General features: G+C 37.6%; 1 protein-coding gene and 1 long non-coding RNA gene across 5 annotated transcripts in view; one reads left to right on the forward strand and one right to left on the reverse strand.

Moving 5' to 3' along the window:
- Nucleotides 1–16,321, reverse strand: part of RBM25 (RNA binding motif protein 25) — a 47,825-nt gene extending 31,504 nt beyond the window's left edge. Inside the window, exons 1-5 of one of the 4 annotated variants that reach the window (XM_086319824.1) lie at nucleotides 16,146–16,321; nucleotides 15,742–15,852; nucleotides 9,405–9,525; nucleotides 6,152–6,201; nucleotides 3,827–3,994 (exon numbers count right to left, since the gene is read on the reverse strand). In XM_086319824.1, the coding sequence (XP_086175950.1) occupies nucleotides 3,827–3,994; nucleotides 6,152–6,201; nucleotides 9,405–9,510 (324 nt within the window). In that variant the 5' untranslated portion in view covers nucleotides 9,511–9,525; nucleotides 15,742–15,852; nucleotides 16,146–16,321. Of the gene's footprint in view, nucleotides 1–3,826; nucleotides 3,995–6,151; nucleotides 6,202–9,404; nucleotides 15,402–15,741; nucleotides 15,853–16,145 lie in introns of all 4 variants that reach the window. The other 3 variants (XM_086319823.1, XM_086319825.1, XM_086319826.1) reach the window with 3 other exon arrangements.
- Nucleotides 16,322–16,461: 140 nt separating this feature from the next.
- Nucleotides 16,462–22,785, forward strand: LOC147364053 (uncharacterized). The gene is made up of 2 exons (XR_015134044.1): nucleotides 16,462–16,608; nucleotides 22,496–22,785. It is a non-coding gene; the product is annotated as an uncharacterized LOC147364053 (long non-coding RNA).
- Nucleotides 22,786–23,476: the final 691 nt, after the last annotated feature.

The raw sequence follows: 23,476 nt of genomic DNA on the forward strand, positions 1-23,476 counted from the left end.
TTCAGTCTTAACCACTGGAAGTCCCAACAGTAAGATTTTTAACTATGTAAAGAAAAAAATTTTCATAAAATGATCAGAAATACTCTAAAATGTTAATGGGGCAGGTTGTCTGAAGGGTGGGATATTTATTACATTTTGTTTACTCACAAAGTTTATTTCTAATTATTAAAGAAAAATTAGAAGGCTTAAATAAAGTTTTATGGAAAGTAATAACTAAAGATTGTCTGTCAAAGCTGAGAAATGCATGGATTTTTCACATCTTCATTCAGAGAAACTACTAAAATGATAGTCAAAGAATTGGGACTTCCCTGGTAGTCTAATCTAGAAATTAAGACTTTAAGTTTCCACTATAGCAGGTATGGGTTCAATTCCTGGTCAAGGAACTAAGTAAGATTCCACACACCTCACGGTGCAGCCAAAATACATATAAAAAACAAAATACCATAAGGTCAAACATACTGTGAGAGAATAACACCAGAATTCAACAAAATTTTGCAAAGACAAAAGGCAAATGGATGGATAATAGCTCATTCAGGAAAGCAAAGAAAGCTATGACTCCAAGTGTGTACAGAAGCAGATACTGATAAGAAAGAAAAAATTAGGCTAACTGATTCTATCAATATAAAACCTAGTGGATCCAAACCGCGGGCGAAAGGTACTGTGGAGTATTGGGCTGAAGTGTGAAGCTGAATAAAAATAAGTTACTGCCTGACAATACAAATATGAAATAATCAAAGTCTCAGAGGCTTCAAGCAATTACCTTTTCCCACCACTAGAGAAGAGAGCCTGAATAGCAAAAATCTGAAGAAAGTGAACAAAAAATGCTTCAAGTCAATCCTGTACCTGCAACCTCATACAGGCAGTCAATCATAAACTTAACTAGGCATAAAACTGTAAGTTTTCTAGAGAAATCAACCCACCTCAAAGAACATTCCACGGAATTTAAAACCTCTGGCTGCCAGTCAGATTACCCTACAGCGATGCCCAACATTTTACAAAGTAAGCTTATGTACACAAGTCTTTTAATCCTTAACTCTTAAATATGGACAATCAAAGCTCCTCAGACATCCATGTAAAGTCTTACAAGTAAAAAGAGAAACAGAAGAGATAAATTCAAGAATTCAAAGATATCTTAAAAAACACTCTGCTGCACATATACATCAACAACAGTTTTCAAAAGGGATGTTTCAAATTGAAAACATACACATATATCCACATAAAAACTTGTACATGAATATTCACAGCATCATTATTCACAGCAGCACAGTGGAAACAACTGGTTGTCCATCAACTGATAAATGGATAACAAAATGTAGTGTATCCATTAAATGGAGTATTAGTTGGCCATAAAAAGGAACAAAGTTTCACTAATAAGCTACACCATAGGTGAATCTTACAAACATCAGGCTAAGTGAAAGACAAAACAAAAAAGCCGCATATTCTAAACATCCATTTACATAAAATGCACAGAACAAGCAAATCCACAGAGACAGGTTTAACAGATGCTGAGGGGAGGAGAAAATGGGAAGCAATGTTAATGGGTACAGCGTGTTTTTCTATATATATATATATATATATATTTCTATATGGGGTGATAAAAATGTTCAGAATTAAGACAGTTGTGATGTTTGCAAAACTCTCTGAATATACTAAAGGCCACTGAACTGTGCATTATAAAAGGGTGAATTTTATGGTGTGTGGATTATATCTCAATAAACATGTTTTTAAAATGTCCTCTGAGGACTTCCCTGGTGGGTCAGTGGTTAAGAATCTGCCTGCCGATGTGGGTGGACACAGGTTCAATCTCTAACAAGGGAAGTAAGAGCCCACATGCTATAGGGCAGCTAAGTCCATGCGCCACAGTTGTTGAGCCTGCACTAGAGCCCACAAGTCGCAACTACTGACCCCGCGTGCCGAGAGCCTGTGCTCCTCAACAGAAGGAACCACTGCAACCAGGAGCCCGCCCACCACAGCGAAGAGCAGTTCCCTACTCGCCACAACTAGAGAAAGCCCAGGCCAAACAATCAAGACTCGGTGCAGCCAAAAATAAATAAGTAATAATAAAATTAAAAATACATCTGTAATAGAAATACAATAAATAAAATGTCCTTCCAACGTTCTACCTTGGGGGAAAATTGGCATTATCTTTCAAAGTGAAGATAAGCATGCCCAATGACAGAAATTCCACTTCTAAGAGAATACATGACAGAATTTATTTCATGTTCACTTAGTATGTGCTGCCAAAGCAAGCACTTCCATGTTCGCTTATAAAGACATATTACCAGTAATAACATAGCAAAACAATATCAAAAAGTGAAAATGATCCATATGACCATCAGTAAACAATCTGACAATTTATCGCTTATCTCTGTAATGCAATGGTATATAGCAGTGAAAAGTGAACAAACTAGAGCTGCATATATGCTGGGCGAAAAAAGCAAACTGGAGGAACGCAGAATTTAAACTCATAAATGATAAACTTTTATGAATATAAATACGTAATTAAAGTAAAAAATATGGTCAGGAATGATAAACACCCAGTTTAGGATAATGGATTCCCTCTGGTTATTACCTCTGTGGAAGACAGAAATGAGAATTAGGACCTTCATGTTTTGTTTCTCTGGGATGAAAATCTAAAGCTAGCATCCCAAAACACTAAGATCTGACAAAGCTAGGTTTTATGTTTATTTTTTAAATCCCTTTTTTTTCTGAACACTTTTTAATGCAAAGATAACATGATTTATAAAACAGAAATGGCAATAATGTACATTACCTATAAAATGAAAAAGGAAAAAAATTTAAAATAACTTCTCTAAGACATAGTAGAGATTATGGAAGGAGTGAGTATGGATAGCATTATTTTTCATTAAAAAAATCAGTATTCTTTCACTTAAAATGTGCATGTAGCATCAGGATGAATTTTAAGACTAAGACAAAAAAGAAAATCAATGACCAAGTCAAAAAAACTGACTATATATGCTCAGAATAAAAACTTTAAAGGGAGTCAATCAATCGCCACTAGACGTTAACATCATTGTTCCAAAGGCTTCTAAAGAAAAGAACTCACACAGTCTCAAAATATTAACCCAGAGGTTACTCATTAATGACAAAGGGAGAAAAGATATCCTAAAATGGAGAGATCAGATCACCTTAACAAATAACTTAATACCATCAAAAATGGAACCAAGAGACATGGTGTTTCTTCCTATGCTGCACCTGAGAATAGTCATCACACATGGCCATTCTAAAAAATGCATTCAAATCGGGTGAGACATTCTGCAAAAGACCCAGACACTTCAAAACATCAATATCACGAAAAACAAAAACAAGTTAAACAAAAAGAGGCAGGGAACTTATAATAAAGAAGCTATCTAAAGAACCATGACAATTAATGCAATGTATATACATCCCTGATTGGATTATAGACCAAAAACAAAAAACACCTATTATAGAAACTGTTGGTAAAAATATGAGCTGTATGTATTTTAATTAACAATACTGAATCAGCCTTAAATTTCCTAAGTGTGAAAAATGCAGGCAAGTATCTTGGTCATAGGAGATATAAGAAGTATTCAGAGGTGAAATGTAAAGCCACAACTTATTCCCAAACTATTCAGAAAAAAACTGAGAGGCGTGTGTGTGGAGAGAGAGAAAGAAAACAAATGTGGCAAAATGTGTTGCAAAGGTGTTCATTATTCAACTTTTTTGCAGGATTGAAACTTTTCAAAATATAAAAGAGACAATAATTCAGTCTTCTCTGATTTTTCTTAAGCCTGAAATTAACAACAAAAAAGTTTTTTAATGAAAAATAAACAGTTTAACTTACAGCAAGGAGCTGTCTTATAAGCATGTCTGAGGCTTTCTCAGAAATGTTGCCAACAAAAACTGTAGTGGTGGGGCCACAGTTTTCATCATTCTCTTTAGCCTTCAAGCCTGGATGATCCTTTCTTGCTCCCAAATGCTTTCCAACCATGGACACTGTGGGTACTAAGACCTAAAGTGAAGAAAGACAATAACATTTGAACTTGCAATTAAATTTGCAGTCACACTTAATATAACACTAGGGTAAAACATCAATTTTAGCTTTTTTTTTTTAGCCACATCAAACACCATGCAGGAACTTAGTTTCCACACCCGGATGGAACCCATGCCCACTGCAGTGGAAGCTCAGAGCCTTAACCACTGGACCACCAGGGAAGTCCCCAAACACCTATTTTAAAGTAGCAAACATAAAGGACAGGTTCTATATATTTAATATAACTACAGGTTCTATATATTTAATATTACTATAGGTTCTATGTATTTAATATAAAGTTCTCAAAGCACATTTTTCATTAATACAACTTATTCATGACAAGTAAAGTGTCACTATTAGATTTTGCTGTTATTGTTTAGTAGCTAAGTTATATCCAACTCTTTTGCAACCCCAAGGACTGTAGCCCTCCAGGCTCCTCTGTCCATGGGATTTCCCAGCAATAATACTGGAGTGGGTTACCATTTCCTTCTCCAGGAGATGTTCCTGGATCAGTAATCGAACCTGCATCTCCTGCATTGGCAGGCGGATTCCTTACCACTGAGCCACCAGGGAAACTCACTATTGGATTACCTTTCTTTTAAACACAACTTGGACGACCAAATAAAAAAACTTGGATAGAAATTTTATGTTTAAGACATCAAAAATCATTTAAAGTTTTCAAATATACCCACACATTTCTTCACCTACTGTACTCTGTACTAGTATAAAAGGAAACTTCAATTATCCCTGCTAATTTTCCTGCAGAATTTCAAATATTCCCATAGCACTCTCCCCACACTTTAGGTTTACCTTTTCTCAGTTACTTGTGTTTCTATCTTATTTTTCCTTTCATAAAGTTCAAATTCCCAGAGGGAATAGTCTTACTCATCTTTATATTTGGAACTGAATCTAGCAAAACATATACAGTCAGCACTGAACTGGTGAATTGGGGGAGCTGCCTTTCCTAGGCTGACATGCAGGAGGATAAGAGTACTTATCATGTGGAGGTTTCCCAGTGCATGTCTTCCAATGAATGTCCAATGCAAGAAGAGCTGGACCGCCCCCTTGGTCCGCCTCACAGCAAGTTCCTATTTCACTACGCTTTTAATATAAATAACACTTCCCTCCCTCTTCAAAACCCACAGGTCAAAAAAACAAAAATAGCTAAAAGTAATGAGACCTAATCTCCCTCACCAAAGAATTACAATTTAAACTCTATATTCTACTAATTAACTCAAAGAAAAATTCTGGTTAAATATACATCAAGGGGGTTATCATTTAATCACGTGTTACAGTATACTAGTCTTGAGGACTTCCCTGGTGGCTCAGACGGTAAAGCATCTGTCTACAATGTGGGAGACTGGAGTTTGATCCCTGGGTCGGGAAGATCCCCTGGAGAAGGAAATGGCAATCCACTCCAGTACTACTGTCTGGAAAATCCCATGGACAGAGGAGCCTGGTAGGCTACGGTCAGGGGGTTGCAAAGAGTCGGACACGACTGAGCGACTTCACTTTCTTTCTTTCTACAGTATACTAGCATTCTTAACTAAGATGCCTAGAGTGTACAGAAGCTTTTATGAATGTGGAGAATTAAAGTTCAAGACATAAGACTGAATAATAAAACTTCAGCAGAGAAGAAGTTTCAGTAAAACTTAAGAAAGCTTGACGACAGAGGACAGAGAAAAAAAATAGTTTTGAAGAAGCTAAAAATCAGGTATGTCAGAGCAAAGTGTAAAAATATATTCAACATTCATTTCAAATTTTAAATTTCTACTAGATCATTTCTGCATTTTTTTTTTCTTTTAAGAAATCAGATACGTCAGATCACATCTCCTACTTTCAAGGACCAAGACATGAGGGAGTGATGGAAGAGTCAATGTCTAAATCTGAAGTAACAGTATATGAAGAGTCTAGAGAATAAGAGGAAAATCACAAAAACAAAATAATTTATTTAGGGAGCATTATTTTAGGAGCAACTGTACTTGAGAGAAAATAATATTTAAATTAGTATGATATATATAAATGCTCTTTCTTCCTATTATTTAAACTTTTAAAATAATTTATCTGTTTATCAAATTGTTTAGATTCAATTAAAAGCAGTAGTACTTGTAACTCCTCCTTAAAAGTTATACTTACAGTTGGAGCAGGAGCCATAATGCTCATCGGTACAGGAATCATTGGGGTCCCTAAAAAAGAAGCAAAATGAGTCTTAAGAATATAATTATATATACAAGAATATATTCTATATTAAGTACATGCCATAAAAATAAGTACCTTCATAGTTCTTTTAAGGGGAAATATAAGGCTAATAAGTGAGATATTAATGAGATATTTTTCAAAACCAAATGTACTTTACAGATTGGTCTATCTAAATAAACTTAAAAACAAAAACACTCATAAACCAAAAAGACTACCACAACCTGCTATTGCCTTAATGAGTACAAAATTGTGGACAGTTATTAATTCATTTAGTATGTGTTTTTTAAAAATTAAAAGGAATTTAAAATTTCTTCTATAAAACCAATACACCGGTAAGGAAACAAACGATTTTTCATCATCACCTTTCCTGATTCTGAACAAGTGATTAAGCTTTATTGTCAATGCCTTAAAATTTCTTCACAAACTGGAAGTAATCTAGTCTTCCCTATAACTGTGTAACACAAGGACTTGGTTAAAAGTATGTTACTAGGAAAGACTATCAGAAAATAGATATTATGAGACTAATAAAAAAATAAAGAACCCCTCAAAAATTGATGCCCAAATGAAGTGGCTCAGGACACTATCCTTCTCAAGAAATTAATGTTTGATGGTTGATAACTACTCAGATTTCTGTTAATACTATTTTCTTAATCCCTCTTTTCAGGACAAACTCCTTTATCACAGGGCAGTTAAGTTACTAACTGTAATTCATTAACTGTTACATGGAATAATACAGTGATAGTACTCAAGCTCTCCCACTACGTCCCTGGCAGCAACGGGGTAACAAATACATATCCATGATTATCTAAAACAACAGCTTAGAACAGCTAGTTACAAGCATAAATGTCCTAAAAACTTTTATAAGTACAGCATTCTACTCCACGATGTACATGCATAAGTAGTTGTTTTTTTAAATTATGATTTACCCTCAAATTGCTGAAGCTTTAAATGATACTCCAGAAAAATTCCATATTTATCTTGTGGCTTTTCACATCTACTCCAACACAGCTGTGTACTTGACCTAAGGGTAGGAGGCCCCCAAAGCTGAGCCTCTGTAATGTACATGTTATGAATTAACAACCCATCAAATTAGCCAATTGCAAGGTACTTTTGATTCTGCAACAGTCAAGCTCTTTAGTAAACACTGTAATTTCAAACAGATAATCCAATGGTTAAAGCCAGGTCACTGATGTAAAGCTTTCCTAAAAAAGAAATACTTCTAGTTGGTTTACAAGATCATCTGTTGCTTTCAACCTGAATTACATGGATTCTACGTTAAATGAAAATACTTCCCAACATGCAACGTAAGGAGAACTCTTAGATACTATCTTTCACAAGGGAAACTGAATCTGTACAAAATGCTTTCAATCCCATTAAAAAAAAAAATCTGAACTACCACTCATAAACCAGAGGAAAAGTTTAAGTCAAGCAGTGCTAATTATAAATCTCAAGATAACAGTTCTCAAATTGGGTTCTCTTAACTGTGCTTAAATGGATACTTAGGAATCACCTGTGAACCTGTTAAAAAGACATTCCTGGGCCTTAATTTCTAAGGATTTGATTCAGTACGTTGGGGTTGGACTTAAAAAACTTTTACTTTATAAAACACTGAATACAGGAAGCTTTTATATAGAACTTTGGAAACCTCTCCAAGATAATAGTCAAATACATATATATATATATATATATATAAGCTTATATATTAATTTTTATTAACTTATATATATAGTTAACATATATATAAACTATATATATATAAGTTAAGGCAAAATAGTATATATATGATGTTACTACATTATCTGTGTTAAAGGAATTACACAAAAACAAGTGGAATAGAAAAATATATACTTAGAGCGGCTTGTAATATGCACCAAAAAACATCTGGAAGGATAAAGAAGAAACTAATAACCCTGTTTTGTTTTCGCGTTTCAGTAAGGGGATAGTAATAAATTATATAGGAAGGTAAGAAAAGTTTTTCACTGTATACCTTTTTGATTGGTATAAATGTATTACCTATTATTTAAATAAAGATTTTTAATTTCCCAGATGAGTTTGATACTCAGCCAGAAATGAAAACTCCCACCATAGGAAAATGAGACATCACATTTCTAGAACGCTAACGGGCAGTGTTTCTACCAATACTCACACACGTATTTTCTAAAGATAATATTGCAATGACATAAGGACACATTAAAAAAAACCACCATCATTGGTGGGAATGTAAACTGGCGCAGCCCTATGGAAAACAGTATGTTGTTGTGGTTTAGTTGCTAAGTCGTGTCCAACTCTCTGTGACTCCATGCACTGTAGACCACCAGGTTCCTCTGTCCAAGGGATTTCCCAGGCAGGAATACCGGAATGGGTTGCTATTTCCTTCTCCAGGGGGATTTTCCAGACCCAGGGATCAAACCCAGGTCTACTGTACTGCAGGCAGACTCCTGCCTTGCAGACAGAATCTTTACCGACTGAGTCACCAGGGAAGCCCCAGAAAATAGTATGGAGGTTCCTAAAAACTAAAAGTAGAGCTACCATATGATCCCACAATCCCACTTCTGGGCATATACAGAGAAAACTCTAATTCAAAATATACATGCACCCCAATGTTCACAACAGCACTATATATAATAGCCAAGACATGAAAGCAACCTAAATGTACACCGACAGATGAATGAATGAAGATGTGGTATATACTGATGTTTACAATGGAATATTACTTAGCTATAAAAGAATGAAATAATGCCATTTGCAGCAACATGGATGGACCCAGAGATTATCATATTAAGTGAAGTAAATCAGAGAAACACAAACATCAAGTGATACCATGTACATGTGAAATCTAAAAAAATGATACAAATGAACTTATTTACCAAACAGACTCACAGACAGAAAACAAACTTATGGTTACCAAAAGGGCAAGCAGGGAGGAAAAATTAAAGAGTTTGAGATCAGCAAATATAAACTACTATATATAAAACAGATAAACAACAAGGATTTACTGTATAGCACAGGAAACTATATTCAGTATCTTAAGTATAATGAAAAAGAATCTTAAAAAAGTACGTGCCTATACATATATATAAAACTGAAACACACACACAAAAAAAACCAAGAAACTGAATCACTGTCTTGTATATCAGAAACTAACACAACACTGTCATCAACTGCAGAAGCAACAGTACCACAAACTCACCTGGAGGCACGGGTGGTGGAAAGCCAGGGAACTGTGGGGGTGGGATCCCTGGTGGGAGTGCTGGGATTCCCATCGGAGGGCGATTCAAATGAGGGGGGAAAGACATTCTTACTGCAGCGGTCTAAAGAAAGAAATCATGGCAAATCATGTTATTTGAAAAATTTACAGTTTGATATGCCTGGTTTCTTGGCCTTCATTTTTAGAGTATCTGCAAAATTCTGAAGTTTCTTACCCAAAGGAGTTGGCAAAGACCCTCTTTTCTCTGTCTGTCCATTGAGAATTTTTTAAACTTAGATTTTTTCTAAAATAAGTTCCCAAAATGTACACGATCTAAGTTCAGGATAGACTCCTACAATCATATGGGAATACATATAAAGGAAGAAAAAAATTTTGAGGTTGTTAATATCCAAAAATTAAGTACCAAACATCAATGAATCTTTTTAAACCAAACTCAGAATTCAGGAAAATATCTAACAGTTTTTAAGTGTTCTGAAGCATTCATTTTTTTATGCATCCTGAAAACTAAATGAACAAAGTCACACAGTATTTGCTGATTCAGTGTTGGCCAGTTCTTGAACAGATCAATGTCTCAGTGACATTCTACAAACCTGGGGAGGTGGGGGGGAACCTCCAGGTATCAGGTCCCATTGTAATCATTCAAATATAAAGAAAATATCCAATTTATGACAATGAAAAAAAAGTGATAATTTTTCTTAAACTTTAAAGCAAACCTCTTTACCATTCCTGAACGATATTCAATGAATGGATGAAATTCAAGAATCAGATGCTGGTATTTGATTTTTAAAAATACAAGAACACAATGAACTGTTTCATTTCGTTTATGACACTAGTATCACTTAAAAGAAAACTTTTGTCTTTTCCCTAATGAATAGAAATACTTAAGACTTTCCTTACCCTCAAATTTTATATTGTCAATATTTTTGTCAACCTACTCAAGTATCCAAAACTACTGGGAAAAGTTTAGAAAAATGATGTTAGAATGTCCTAACAAGATTTCATGCACCAAAATAAGTGGATTGATCTGATATTAATGATGCAGCTTAAAAATTAATGCAACTTGATTAACAGGAGATTTTCTGTTGCATCCTTGGAAAAACTCCCCTACCTATACCCCGTAACAAGGGATCCAGAGTTGTCTAAAGCTTTTAAAAAATGTTTTTCTCTACTATTTTCTTTTCTGGGTTTTATATATTGTTTTATTCATCCTTCAGAAGAGAGAGGATAAAAAGTGCATGTCTTCACTTCCTTGCCTCTAATCCCAAGTTTGGTATAAATCATTGTATTCTTCTAAAATACCTTTCTCTACACAAACTAATACATAATCATTTATGTTTTTGTGCAAGCCATGTAATCATAGTATATTGTTATGTACACTTCTCCCTCATTATTAACATCTCTTCATGTCATCAACTTCTACTCCATCCTTTATAATGCAGTAAACTATTACTATATAGATACAACTACCTACCAACATGGATGGTTATCTCCGTATTTTACCTCTTATAAATAATATTAAATGTTCTTGGACATAATGGACATATAACTCTAAGCACCTGTGCCAAGTAATTCAATAATACAGATCAGTACTATTATATATCTACACTTTACCTCCAAATCCTCCTCCAAACCTACTGTACAAATTAATATTCCCACCAAGAGTATCTAGGTATGCCCCTTCCTTCTATCCGCACCATCATTCCAATCTGATAAGTAAAAAAAAATACTCGTTTCTCCTTGAATTTCCCTACTCATTAATGAGATTTGAGTATCTTTTTACTCCTTTATCAGACATTTCTTTAAAAAGCATGCCCTTCATCTTCATAGCTATTCTTCCTCAGAGTGTTTTCCCTTAAGTTAAAATATTGAAATATTCTATAAAATATAAACTTCAATTTCAAAAACACAGCACACTTAAAATATTCAGAAAGCTTTACAGGTAAAATAAATATCTAGAATAATGCCATATACCAGCTAGTAAGCTATTGGAAATGACTTAAAATAGTAGGTATGAATGCAACTAATTTAAGACTGCAAATGTGCTGAATCTTTAAATGATTTTTAAAAATACTTTTTTGCCCAAAACAAAAGCAAATATTCTATATGGAAGGGGACAAGAGTGTGTATCCTTTTAAAACATTGAGGGCTACTACTGTCCTACTTACAGAAGCTCTTATATTATCATTATAATGCTCTATCTCAGCACTTTCTTAGAAGAACAGTTGTTATTAATACCTGCTCAATGAATGAATCAGTAAACAAATAAACTCTAAGAAACTCTTTAAATAAATTTATTAAGTTACCACGTGTGGGTACAATTCGAGCAGTGACAAGCACCTAGCCTCACAATGGTTACAAAGATTGAACCATGAATTCATCTTTAGAATCAATTTTCCCCCAAGTATTAAATGCAAGTACTGCTTTAAAAACAAAACAAAACAAAAAAAACCCTCTATGTTCTTGGCGTTTAAACTATATTTTTTCAGTTTTCAAATGTCTTTTCATTCTGTTAAGAATTAACCAGATTATGTTTTAGTTTATGCAATACACCCATTTCATTCACTCCAATTTTTCTACAGAATATTTCCCTTTTATTTGGAACTGTTTAAAACTTGCTTATTCATAGGCTGAACTTCAAAGATGAAGGCAATCTTAATAAGATAATGGCCCCTCCTATGGAAATTCAGAAAACAAACATTTCTGGTGATCTCTGATAATTATTAATGTTCACTTTAAACACCCTAAAAGGAGAGTATCAACCACATATTTCAACATAGAGTTTGGTATGTTTTGATGTATATGGAATGACTGAGAATAAACTTTTAGAATAAGCAAAGTTTATCTACCTGTAGTTGATAAACTGTAATACTCTTACAATACATTATAAAGATATTCAAAGTTGGTATGTACTTTGTTGAATGAAATAGGGAAGAGAGCTAAAGAATGCTTTATTTTAGACAAGGTGGTCAGGCTTCACCAAGAAGGCAACATTTAAAAAGACTTGCAAGAGAATGAGGCAGAAAGCCCTATATTGGGGAGCAACAGCCTTTCAAGCAAAGGAAACTGCAAATACAAAGAACCTGAGGTGTGTCTGCACGAGGAGTAAGAAGGCCAACAGCTGAAGCACAGTACTGGCACAAACTGGAGATGGGAAGGGGGTTCAAAGAATGTAATGCTTTGTAAACTGCTGTAAAAATACTGGTTTTATTCCGAAAGGTTTTTGACCTGACTTTTATTTTAACAGTGTCACTGGCCCCTATGTTAAGACTGGAGGAGAACAAGGGTAGAAAAGTAAGAGACTACTGAAATAACCCAGGCAAGAGAGGTGGCCTAGAACAGGTGGTGGCAGTGAAGTGACACATTACTGGTTTCTAGATATATTCTGAATGTGGTCAATTGCCGAGGGATTGTGTGTGGGGTTTAACAGAGATGAGCTTATTTTATCAGCATTGAAATGACTTACTTAAAAAATACTTTAAATTTAAAGCATTTAAAGAATACTTGAAAAGCAGTGCTTCACTTTTGGAAGGTTCAAAACATTTTTATCCACCAAGGATGAAACTTTATGGCCCAAAATAACAAAAATAAGAACCTATGTTGGAAGTGTTTCCTATCTCTATTGTGGCAGTGATCAGACAGGTTTAGGTATTCATCAAAATTGACTGAAATTAAAATGGATGCATTTTAATGTATGTAAATTTTATCTCAATAAATTTGGTCCTCCCCCAAAACAAAATAAACTTCTAAAGCTTCATCTATGCACTCTGCTTTTCTTTTTCACCTTTAACCACTTTTTCTGCTCTCTTAAGAATACCATTACTGCTTATATGCATTCATCCATTACAAATTTATCCTGACAGAAACAAAGTATTTCACCTGGGATATAGACTTAACAGGCTAACCTCATCAGGACAACTTTCTAAAACCAACAGTTCCTCCTCAGCAAACACTCATATACAACTTACTCATTTATTCCATAGAACATCTAGCTCCAATTATGTGCCAGATTCTTTTCTAACATTATTTTTATTAGTTCTAAGAGAGAAAGTTTTAAGATACATGTAGTTACACAACCAACCCAGGGGCTAAACATTAGATATGAATGATTATTAGTGTAGCATGCACTGTCTCCTGCTGTGCGTACAGCCTGCAAGGTACAATGGATGACGTAACTGTCCCAGCCTACGCAAGGCAAGCCTAACGCAACAGAGATCAGTGGCAGTCTGGAGCTACGGTGGGAGTAGGAAGTGACTTGTAAACAAAAAAGAGAGCGCCTTTGAGACAACGGTTGCACATCTCTGCACATATACTAAAAAAATCACTGAATCATACATTACAATGAGCGTGTTTTATATGTCAATTATACCTTAATAAACTTAAAAAAAAAATTATCAATACCAATTCCTGACTCCTTCAGGCAAAACCAAATTAAGACCTGTAGACTACACTGTATCAATATTAATTTCCTGATTTTGTTGTTAGAGAATGTAATTGTTTTTAGGAAATACACACTTAAGTATGGGGGGGGGGTTAAGAGGGACGCTACATCTGCAACTTACTAGCAAAGATTTCAGAAGAAAACTATGAAGACAAAGAGAAGAGGAAGATAAAGCAAACAGGTAAACTGTTAACATTTGGGGAATCTGGGTGAAAGATATTTGAGAATCCTTTTGTACCATTCTTACAACATTTTTTTAAGTCTGAAATTATGTCAAAATAAAAAGTTAAAAAGCAATATCAGTAATTCTCAGTGAAAATATGTTTTCATTTTCTGGAGTTTCAAAATTCAAAAAAAGTTAGGAAAAATTATATTCAAAAAACTGAGGAATCAAAATCCTCTTATGAACATCAGTAGCAGTATCATAAAGAACTATCAAGAAATTAAAAAGATAAACAGCATGCTTTTATACAATATTAAGAGCCAATGATTACTATCATTTCTACAGAACAGTCAATATAATTTTTCTCTAAATTATGTGTAAATTAAGAAAGTATATGAAATACAGCTAACTTGGGGGTAGCCAAAAAGGAAATAATTCATCTTCTGGGGTTACCAATGTCATGAAAACATCAACTAATTTTAATCTACTTTTGTTTACAAAAGCTTTCAACACAGGTCATCTCATTTAGCCTCCCAAATTACCTAGTGTAAAATATATTTTTCTTTTACTGATGAAGAAGCTAACTTATCCAAAAGAATACAATTCGCGGATAAGGACTCCAAGGTCCCCACTATCCTAAATTGCCAATCCAAAGGCTGTTTTTGCTTATCACAATGCCTCTTTCTAATAATAACATACTAATGATTAACTCTGACTTTATACAACTCTATCCAGGGTACACTGGAAGAAATGTTAAGTCAGGGATAGGCTCCTGTACCTCAGTGAAAATTCTTAAACAACAAACACTATCAGTTAATATGCCTAAACACTTAATATGTTACCTGGTTATTGCACTAAGGATTTTACATTCGTTTCTCTCAATTAATTCCCAACGCCAATAACCTACGAGGTGGATATCATCAATAATCTTCACTTTACAGGTGAAGAAAACCAAGGCTTCAAGAAAAATTAAATGAGTTAAAACAGCATAGTATCTCCACTTGAATCGTGAGGAACTATTACTGACCAACTGTTTGCCTTTCCACCCTCTGAACATTTTGGAAATTACCTTTTAGAAAGTAAAGCTCTCAAAACAATATAAAAATTGCTTACTGCCAAATACCCAATTCACAGTACTTCACAACTAGAGCAGTCTGGTGCAAGAGAAGCCCAATTTCCTCCCTCCTTCTGGTCTGCTCCACTCTGCCCAGTTATCAAAATGGCTTTTCCGTGGCAATATAAAAACCGTATTACGTAACTTCAAAATAATCTTCATACTCCTAGAACTTGTTCTAAAAACGTGTTGTAAAAGCAGTAATGAAGACCACAGACGGATGAGAACGAAGTAACATATTCTAACGTGGATGTTGGACCTCTCCTAGAATCAATGGAGACACAGTTTACTGTAACCTCCAGGGGAGCAAAGGGGCAGGGCCACAACACTCATCACAATCTTAAGACAGGCAAACCAACCAGGAGGGTGCTAGAAAAGTTGGGCAGCAGCTAAATTTAAGTCGGGGTGGGGGGCGGGGGGAGTGGGGGGGGACGGGGGGAGAGAGGGCAGTTCACTCGGTGGCGGGCTTTAGATGACCAGAGAGGAAGGGAAAGAAATGAGACGGTGGCCAGCCCCCCTACCCCACCCCCGCTAAAAAGGGTGGGTGCTGGCCAGCTTCTAGGCAGAGTCTGCAGCAATTGTACCCTCGGCCCAGAATATCTACCGGAGGGCTTCCGCAGGCTCAGGCTTGAAAGGGATCTCAGGAAAGGACTCCCCAGGGGGGCGACCGCTCGTTTTCTGGCAAACGCGGAGTCCAGAATGGGCCGAGGCCACTCTGTGGCGAGCCGGGGAAAAGAAAGGAAAAGTGGGCGACAATGCAAGGAGGAAGGCTCTGCCGGGAGGTTTGGCCTGCACCGGCTGCCGCTAGGCCCACAGATTTTCCAGGCCTTAGAGAAGTGGAGAAACCCAAGCCTCGTGCCCGTCCCCTCCCCCACCCCAACTCCCCGCCCCCGTCCCCTTATTCCCATCCCACCCCGGCCCTCTCGCAGCCTCCCAGGTTCTCCCTCCGCCCCCAACCGAAGTACCCAGTCTCCCGGTTTCCACACGCGTTCTGAGGCGTGAACTCACCCGCCGCTGAGGAAACGGTACTGTCTTCGCGGTCTTCCGGGCTCCAGGTTACAAGTGGGCTCCACCGGTTCGAGGTTTCTGCGCGCCGCTATCCGGGAGACTGATTCCAAAGCGCCTACTCGCACAGGCCGCAAAACACTGCCGCGCTGCGCGGGGAGCTTCTTCTGGAGGTCTTCCTAGTGCCCGGCGTGCATTGCGGCCAGGGGCGTGGGGAGGAGGATCATAGAGAAGAGCGCGTATAGATAGTCTTCACTCTTGGCTCTGAATCACCACGCAGCGGCGAGTCACCATAGAGATGGAGCGCCTAATGAGGGCTAGAAAGTCTTGAGCCGTCATTTACGACCCACCCTGCCATTTTTGATTGGAGCTGATTGAATCTTATGATTACGCGACGCCATCTTGAGGTCAAGGTTCCTGCTGGACTCGGTGTGAGGACTGTAAAGAGGGCTTCCCGCTTTCGGTAGTTCGTGTTTTGGGGGTCAGAACCTTGCTTTGTGGCTCACTGAAGTTCGATGGGCTGATAACTGGGTCTCACGCAGCTCCTCAGTAGAAATCCCAAGTGCTAATCCTAGAAAACTACTGTTGATACCAAGAGATAAGTGGCTAAGGCTGTGGTTTTGAAAAAGTGCGCACATACACAAACAGGAAAGCTTACACGCGCTGGTAGGGCCAAAGAGGCGGCTAAAACATGTTTGGAATTCTTAAAAACGGCCTGTAATAGTATTTAACCCATAGAATTTCAGTGATTAGATTAATTAAATCACGAGTGATTAGGTTATTCAATTTATGGATTGTATGGTCAGTATCTAGTACAGGCCTGTATTTCCCAACTGCTTGCATCTTAGAAGAGTTTTTTATTTAGTATAAAATTACTGTCTCTGAGTGCCTGGTGCTGGGAGTATGGTAAATAGAAATGGAACTATTATCCTTGTTCAGGAGAGCTGCAAACAACGCAGAATAATAGAGGACAACCTGAACTGACCACTGCCTATAAAATTGAACACCCCACTCTAAGTACTCTTGCCTGGAAAATCCCATGGACGGACGAGCCTGGTAGGGTGCAGTCCATGGGGTCGTTAAGAGTCGGACACGACTGAGCGACTTCACTTTGACTTCACTTTCATGCATTGGAGGAGGAAATGGCAACCCACTCCAGTGTTCTTGCCTGGAGAATCCCAGGGACGGGGGAGCCTGGTGGGCTGCGGTCTATGGGGTCGCACAGAGTCGGACATGACTGAAGCGACTTAGCAGCAGCAGCAGCAGCATATACTCCTTATCCGGTTTTGCTATTTACTTTTACTGTATAACACTTTTTCCTTCTTTATTTTATGGCTTGTTTGCCCATACCCCACTAGATGTAAACTTAAGGAGTGCGAGTATTGTCTGTTTTGTTTACTGCTGTGTATACCAAGTGCCTAGGATGATGCCTCATAAACAACAAAGGCTCAGTAAATATATGTTGAATGAAAGAAGTGGTTATATGTGGATACCAACAGTGCATAAAAAGCAGTAGGAGACTAATGTAGAATGCTATAACCAGTACCACCATTTGTAAAATTTACATCCATCTGTTATTTTCTGCTTGCAAAGTTTGTTACCATTAAGAAAGTCTAATAAAACCTACTCTCCCAGAGCTATTGCATGGATTAAATAGCTAATACATGTGAAAATACTTTGTTCAGTAAAGTGCTGGTCAAATGCTAGTTATTTTTTCAAATAAAAAGTTTGTGCTTTTTTTTTTTTTAACAATCGCAAGCATAAACAAATCCTCTCAGGTTATCCCTATATATAATTAGAAACAATGTACACAAATTCATGTATTGCTTGTATGATAAAACCTTAGAGAAGTCTCAAGCAACAATTTGCTTTCCTATAGTAAGCGTGTTGTTTATGTTGACCTGGCCTCTTTTCCCCAGCCTTTAGTAAAGGCACTCCAATTTCTTAAAAGAAACCATCCTTCCACTACTCCAGATCTTTGTAGTTTGGATAGAAAGTCCCAACCCTAGCAAAAACCCTTAGGACATAGGGAGGGACTTACGACCCAATCAGAGCTGGTAATATAGCCCTTACATTGTATCAGGCACTATTTTAGGCATCCTACAAATATCAGCAACTTTAAATCTCTTAGCAACCCAGATAGTAGAAACTATTGTGATTGTTGTTCAGTTGCTAAGTTGTGTCTGACTCTTTGGGACCCCCATGGACTACAGCATGCTAGGCTTCCTTGTCCTTCCAACTCATGTCCATTGCTCAAACTCATGTCCATCGAGTTGGTGATGCCATCCAGCCATCTCATCTCTGTCGTCCTCTTCTCCTCTTGTCCTCAATCTTTCCCAGCATCAGGATCTTTTACAGTGAGTCGGCTCTTTGCATCAGGTGGCCAAAGAATTAGAGCTTCAGCTTCAGCATCATTCCTTCCAATGAATATTCAGGGTTGATTTCCTTTAGCATTGACTGGTTTGATCCCCTTTCTGTTCAAAGGACCCCCAAGAGTCTTCTCCAACACCATAGTTCAAAACCATCAGTTCTTCAGGACTCCACCTTCTTTATGGTCCAGCTCTCACATGCATACATGACTACTGGAAGAACCATAGTTTGGATTAGATGGACCTTTGTCAGCACAGTAATGTCTCTGCTTTTTAATATGCTGTCTAGGTTTGTGATGGCTTTTCTTCCAAGGATCAAACGTCTTTTAATTTCGTGGCTGTAGTCACTGTCCGCAGTGATTTTGGAGCCCAAGAAAATAAAATTTGTCACTGTTTCCACTTTTTATTTATCTATTTGCTGTGAAGTGATGGTACCGGAACTATTGTGATACAGATGAAAAAAAGCTAAGGCTTGAAGAGGTTAAATAAGATTATAGGAATAGTAGATAATTGATGAAGCCAACCTGGTTACTGAGTCCATGCTTTCAACCTTTACACTATGTGCTTTATCAAGAAAAAAGCTTAAAGGGGGAGGGCAGGAGAACTCTTCCTTTTTTCACTTAACTCTGGGAGGATTTAAACTTAGAGCTAGTGGAGAGAAAACAAAACCAACACAGAAGAAAGCAGGGCTAAGCTGACAGTATCATTTGAAATTATGGATTCAGCCGTTCTTTAGGCCAGTTATGCTTCTAGGACTTCCTTGGTGGCACAATGGATAAGAATACATCCGCCAATGCAGGGGACACAGGTTTGAGCCCTACATGGGGAAGATCCCCTGAAGAAGGAAATGGCAACCCATCCCAGTGTTCTTGCCCAGAAAATCCCTTGGACAGAAGAGCCTGGTGGTCTATAGTCCGTGGGGTTGCAAAAGAGCCAGGTACAACTTGGCGTCTAAACAGCAACACAACAGCATGCTTCTAGGCTTCTCGGTTTGTAAGCCAATAAATTCCTTTTCCTAAATCAGTTTGAATTGAATGTCCCATCCCTTCAACAGAAAGAGCCCTCAATAATGCACTCATATATCACTTGTAGGGCTTCCCAGGTGACACCGTGGGTGAAGAATCTGTCTGCAACGCAGGAGACACAGATTCAATTCTGGGTTGGGAAAATCCCCTGGAGGAGGGCATGGCAACCCACTCCAGTATTGCCTGGAGAATCCCATGGATAGAGGAGCCTGGTGGGCTACAGTCCATAGCATCACGAACAGGCGAACAGGCAGACACCAGTGAAGCGACTGAGCACGCATGCGCATATCACTTGTCATGGATAGGCCAAGCTATTCATATGTAATGACCCTCAACCCCAACCTGAGGGGCCCTTGCTGAGGAATGCAGCTGAAGATAATTAATTTGGATATTGTGAATTGTATTATGTGAGCTTCCCTGGTGGCTCAGATGGTAAAGCGTCTGCCTGCAATACGGGAGACCCGGGTTCCATCCCTAAGTTGGGAAGATCTCCTGGAGAAGGAAATGGCAACCCACTCCAGTATTATGTATTATGTGGACTTCCTAGGTGGCTCAGTGGCAAAGAATCTGCCTGCCAATGCAGGAGACGCAGGAAATCCAGGTTCAATCCCTGTGTTGAGAAGATCCCCTGGAGTAGAAAATGGCAACCCTCTCCAGCATTCCTGCCTGAAAAATTCCAGGGACAGCGGAGCTTGGCAGGCTACAGTCCATGGGGTTGCAAAGAGTCAGACATGACTGAGCATGCACACAATTTCATTATGTACATTCTGGCTCTATTACCATATTTGAGCCAAATGGTCAGCAAAATATCAGGTGCCTTATGAAAAGAACATACTTTAGCTGAACCAAGCAGATCATCTCAGGAATTTAAACTCAAGATCAATGAATTGATAGCAAAAGAAAAATGCAGCGATAGGTGAGAGAGTAGGTGAATTATGTCAAAAACAGAAGGTCACTAGAATAGGTACATTTGTGCCTCGGATTGAGAGGAGGAAATTATTGGAACTCCTATCAAGGTATCTGAGTTGTCATCAGAGCTGCTGGAACTAAGGTGGTGTCCTGGCGAAGCTCCTGTCTCCCAAAGGCTTAGCCATACAGCTTCCTGTATGATTGTCAACTGTTTCTCACATAGTTTCCATGTTAGACACTGAGTTCCTTCAAGGAAGGGACCATGTGTTTATTTACCTTTAAATGGCTAAGCTATCTATGTCAATATTTAAAAATCACAGCATGTCTTTAAAAATAGGAAAACAGTTTTAAACAGCCAGGTATCAAGCAGTTTGTCTCTACATCTCTGCCTGGAGCTCCAATTTAGGCTACTTTGTCATCAAGATTTAGACTTTATGTGATTTCAAACTGCTGTCAATTGGCATTATTAAAATATTTATATAATTATAGAAGATAGGCATATTGTGTTAGGTCATCTAAAATTAATTATCAAAAAAGCATTGGGTAAAAGAAGAAATAGGTATAAAAAAGGGGCAGTTTTCCATACGAAATGGTAATCTGGTGGCTCAGTTCAATTCAGTTCAGTCTCTCAGTCATGTCCGACTCTCTGCAACCCCATGAATTGCAGCATGCCAGGCCTCCCAAAGGCTGGCTCAGTTGGCAAAAATATCTGCCTGCAATGCTGGGAGATCTGGATTCAATCCCTAACTCGGGAAGATCCCCTGGAGAAGGGACTGGCAACCTACTCCAGTATTCTTGCCTGGAGAATCCCATGGATAGAGGAGCCTGGCGGGCTACAGTCCATGGGGTCTCAAAGAGTCAGACACAACTGAGCAACTAACACACATCATATGAAATGATGAATTAGACTGTTCTTTGGGCTATAAAGAAGAGATAGTCATGAGACTTCCCTGGTGGTCCAGTGGTTAAGAATCTGCCTTGCAATGCCAAAGACATGAGTTCTGTCCCTGTTCAGGGAACTAAGATCTCACATACTGCAGAGCAACTAAGCCTGTGTACTGCAACTACTGAGCACATGCACCAGAACTAGAGTCCCTGCACATCAATGAAAGACCCCACATGACTCAAACAAGACCCAATGCAGCCAAATAATTTAAAAAAAAAAGAGAGAGATAAGTAGCTTTGAAAACTGGAGGATCTGTTAAAGTGTAATGATAGAAATATGCAAAGTATTAGTACCAGCACTTTGGCTAGCCTGAGAATCTGGTGAAGTCAGGGAAGTCTTCCAGGAGGAAGTATTATCCTGAGCTATGTTTAACTAGGACTATAGAGGGAAGACAGTTGATGAATAAGATATAAAAACTGCTTCCTTTTATTAGTAATCATAGAAAAGCTATTACCATAGTCAGGTATCATTTTAAAGTCATTTCCTGGTGGGCTGCCGTCTATGGGGTTGCACAGAGTCGGACACGACTAAAGTGATGGAGCAGCAGCAGCAGCAGCAGCAGCATTTGTAAAAACTAAGGAGTCTAATAATACAAGAATGTAGAAAAACAGGAACACTTAGGGATTGCTGGTGAAAGTGTACATTGGCACAACTATTTTGGCATAACCTAGAAAAATAAAGCATGTGCTTCGCCTAAGAATTAGTAGTTCAGTTTCTAATTTCATAAAGAAACTTGTGTATATACAGCAGTACACATGTTCAAGAATGTCCATGGCACCATTGTTCATAAAGGAAAAAACAATGGAAAGTGTTCACGTGGTTGACAGGAGAATAAATATACATATTTTCAAAATTTATATAATGAGCACTGTATAAAGATAGAATGAATAAACTACAGTTACATACACGAAATGTTGAGTCGAAGAAGTCATAGAACTGTATGTTGTACGATACCATTAATATAAAGATTAAAAAATTATATAAGCAACTATTGTTTAAGAAACACATATATGTGGTAAACTATACTTTAAGAAAATTAATTAAAAATTCAAGGTAAGGGCTCCCCTGGTGGCTCGGTGGTAAAGAATCTGTCTGCCAATGCAGGAGACACGGGTCCTGTCCCTGATCTGGAGAGATTCCACATGCATCAGAGCAATGAAGTGCTTGCGCCACAACTATTAAACCTATGCTCCTGAGCCTGGAACCGCAACGACTGAGACTGAGCTGCACACAGTGAAGCCCACGTGCCCTAGAATCCGTGCTCCACAAGTGAAGGCACCCCAGGGAGAAGCCAATACAGTGCGACTGGAGAGTCGCCCCTACTTAGCACAACTAGAGAAAAGCCCACACAGCAAAACCAAAAATAAATTAATTAATTTAATTATTTAAAAAAATAATTCAGAGTACTGGTTATCTCTTGCAATTGCTATTTTTCTTTTGGAGAAACCAAAGGTGGAGTTTGGAAAAGAGCATATAAGTATCCCCAATGGTTTTGATAATGTTCTAGTATGTAAATTCATTGCTGGGTTTAATGATTTTAATTTTATTATTATGCTTTACAGTTTACATATGCACTACGTATATTTTCAACATAGCAAATATTATGCATATTTTAGCTTAGAAATAAATTACACAAGCACATCTACATATACAACACTTATAGAAATGGTTCATTTATTTTGCTTTTAAAAATTTTATGTAAATAGAATCATACAGTTTTTCAACATTTATTCATTAATAGGGTTTTTTATATGAAATTAGTATATAGAAATCTGCCTTATTTTTAAAACTGCTATGTTGTATTCCATAATATAGTTGTGTCATAGTGTCTGAACTAGAAAGTTTTCAAAAATAAGAAACAAACAACTCAGAGTAGCTTAACCAGTAAGGAAATGTATTGGCCCATTCAGCAGAGAGATTAAATCGGCTGCCTTTCAGGACTAAGTGATCCAGAACTTTAATAATCTTATCAAGAATGAGGTTCTTCTGTCTTTATTTTTTCTTACCTCCCTGCTCTACCATTTACAATGTGGGCCTTGCTCTAAGGCTAACTTCCCTCATAGTCATAATGTGGCTACTTTGAGC

Source organism: Bos grunniens, chromosome 10 (genome assembly GCF_055505025.1).
Source record: "Bos grunniens cultivar Pamir isolate PY7600 chromosome 10, Bosgru_T2T1.0, whole genome shotgun sequence".
NCBI lineage: Eukaryota > Metazoa > Chordata > Mammalia > Artiodactyla > Bovidae > Bos > Bos grunniens.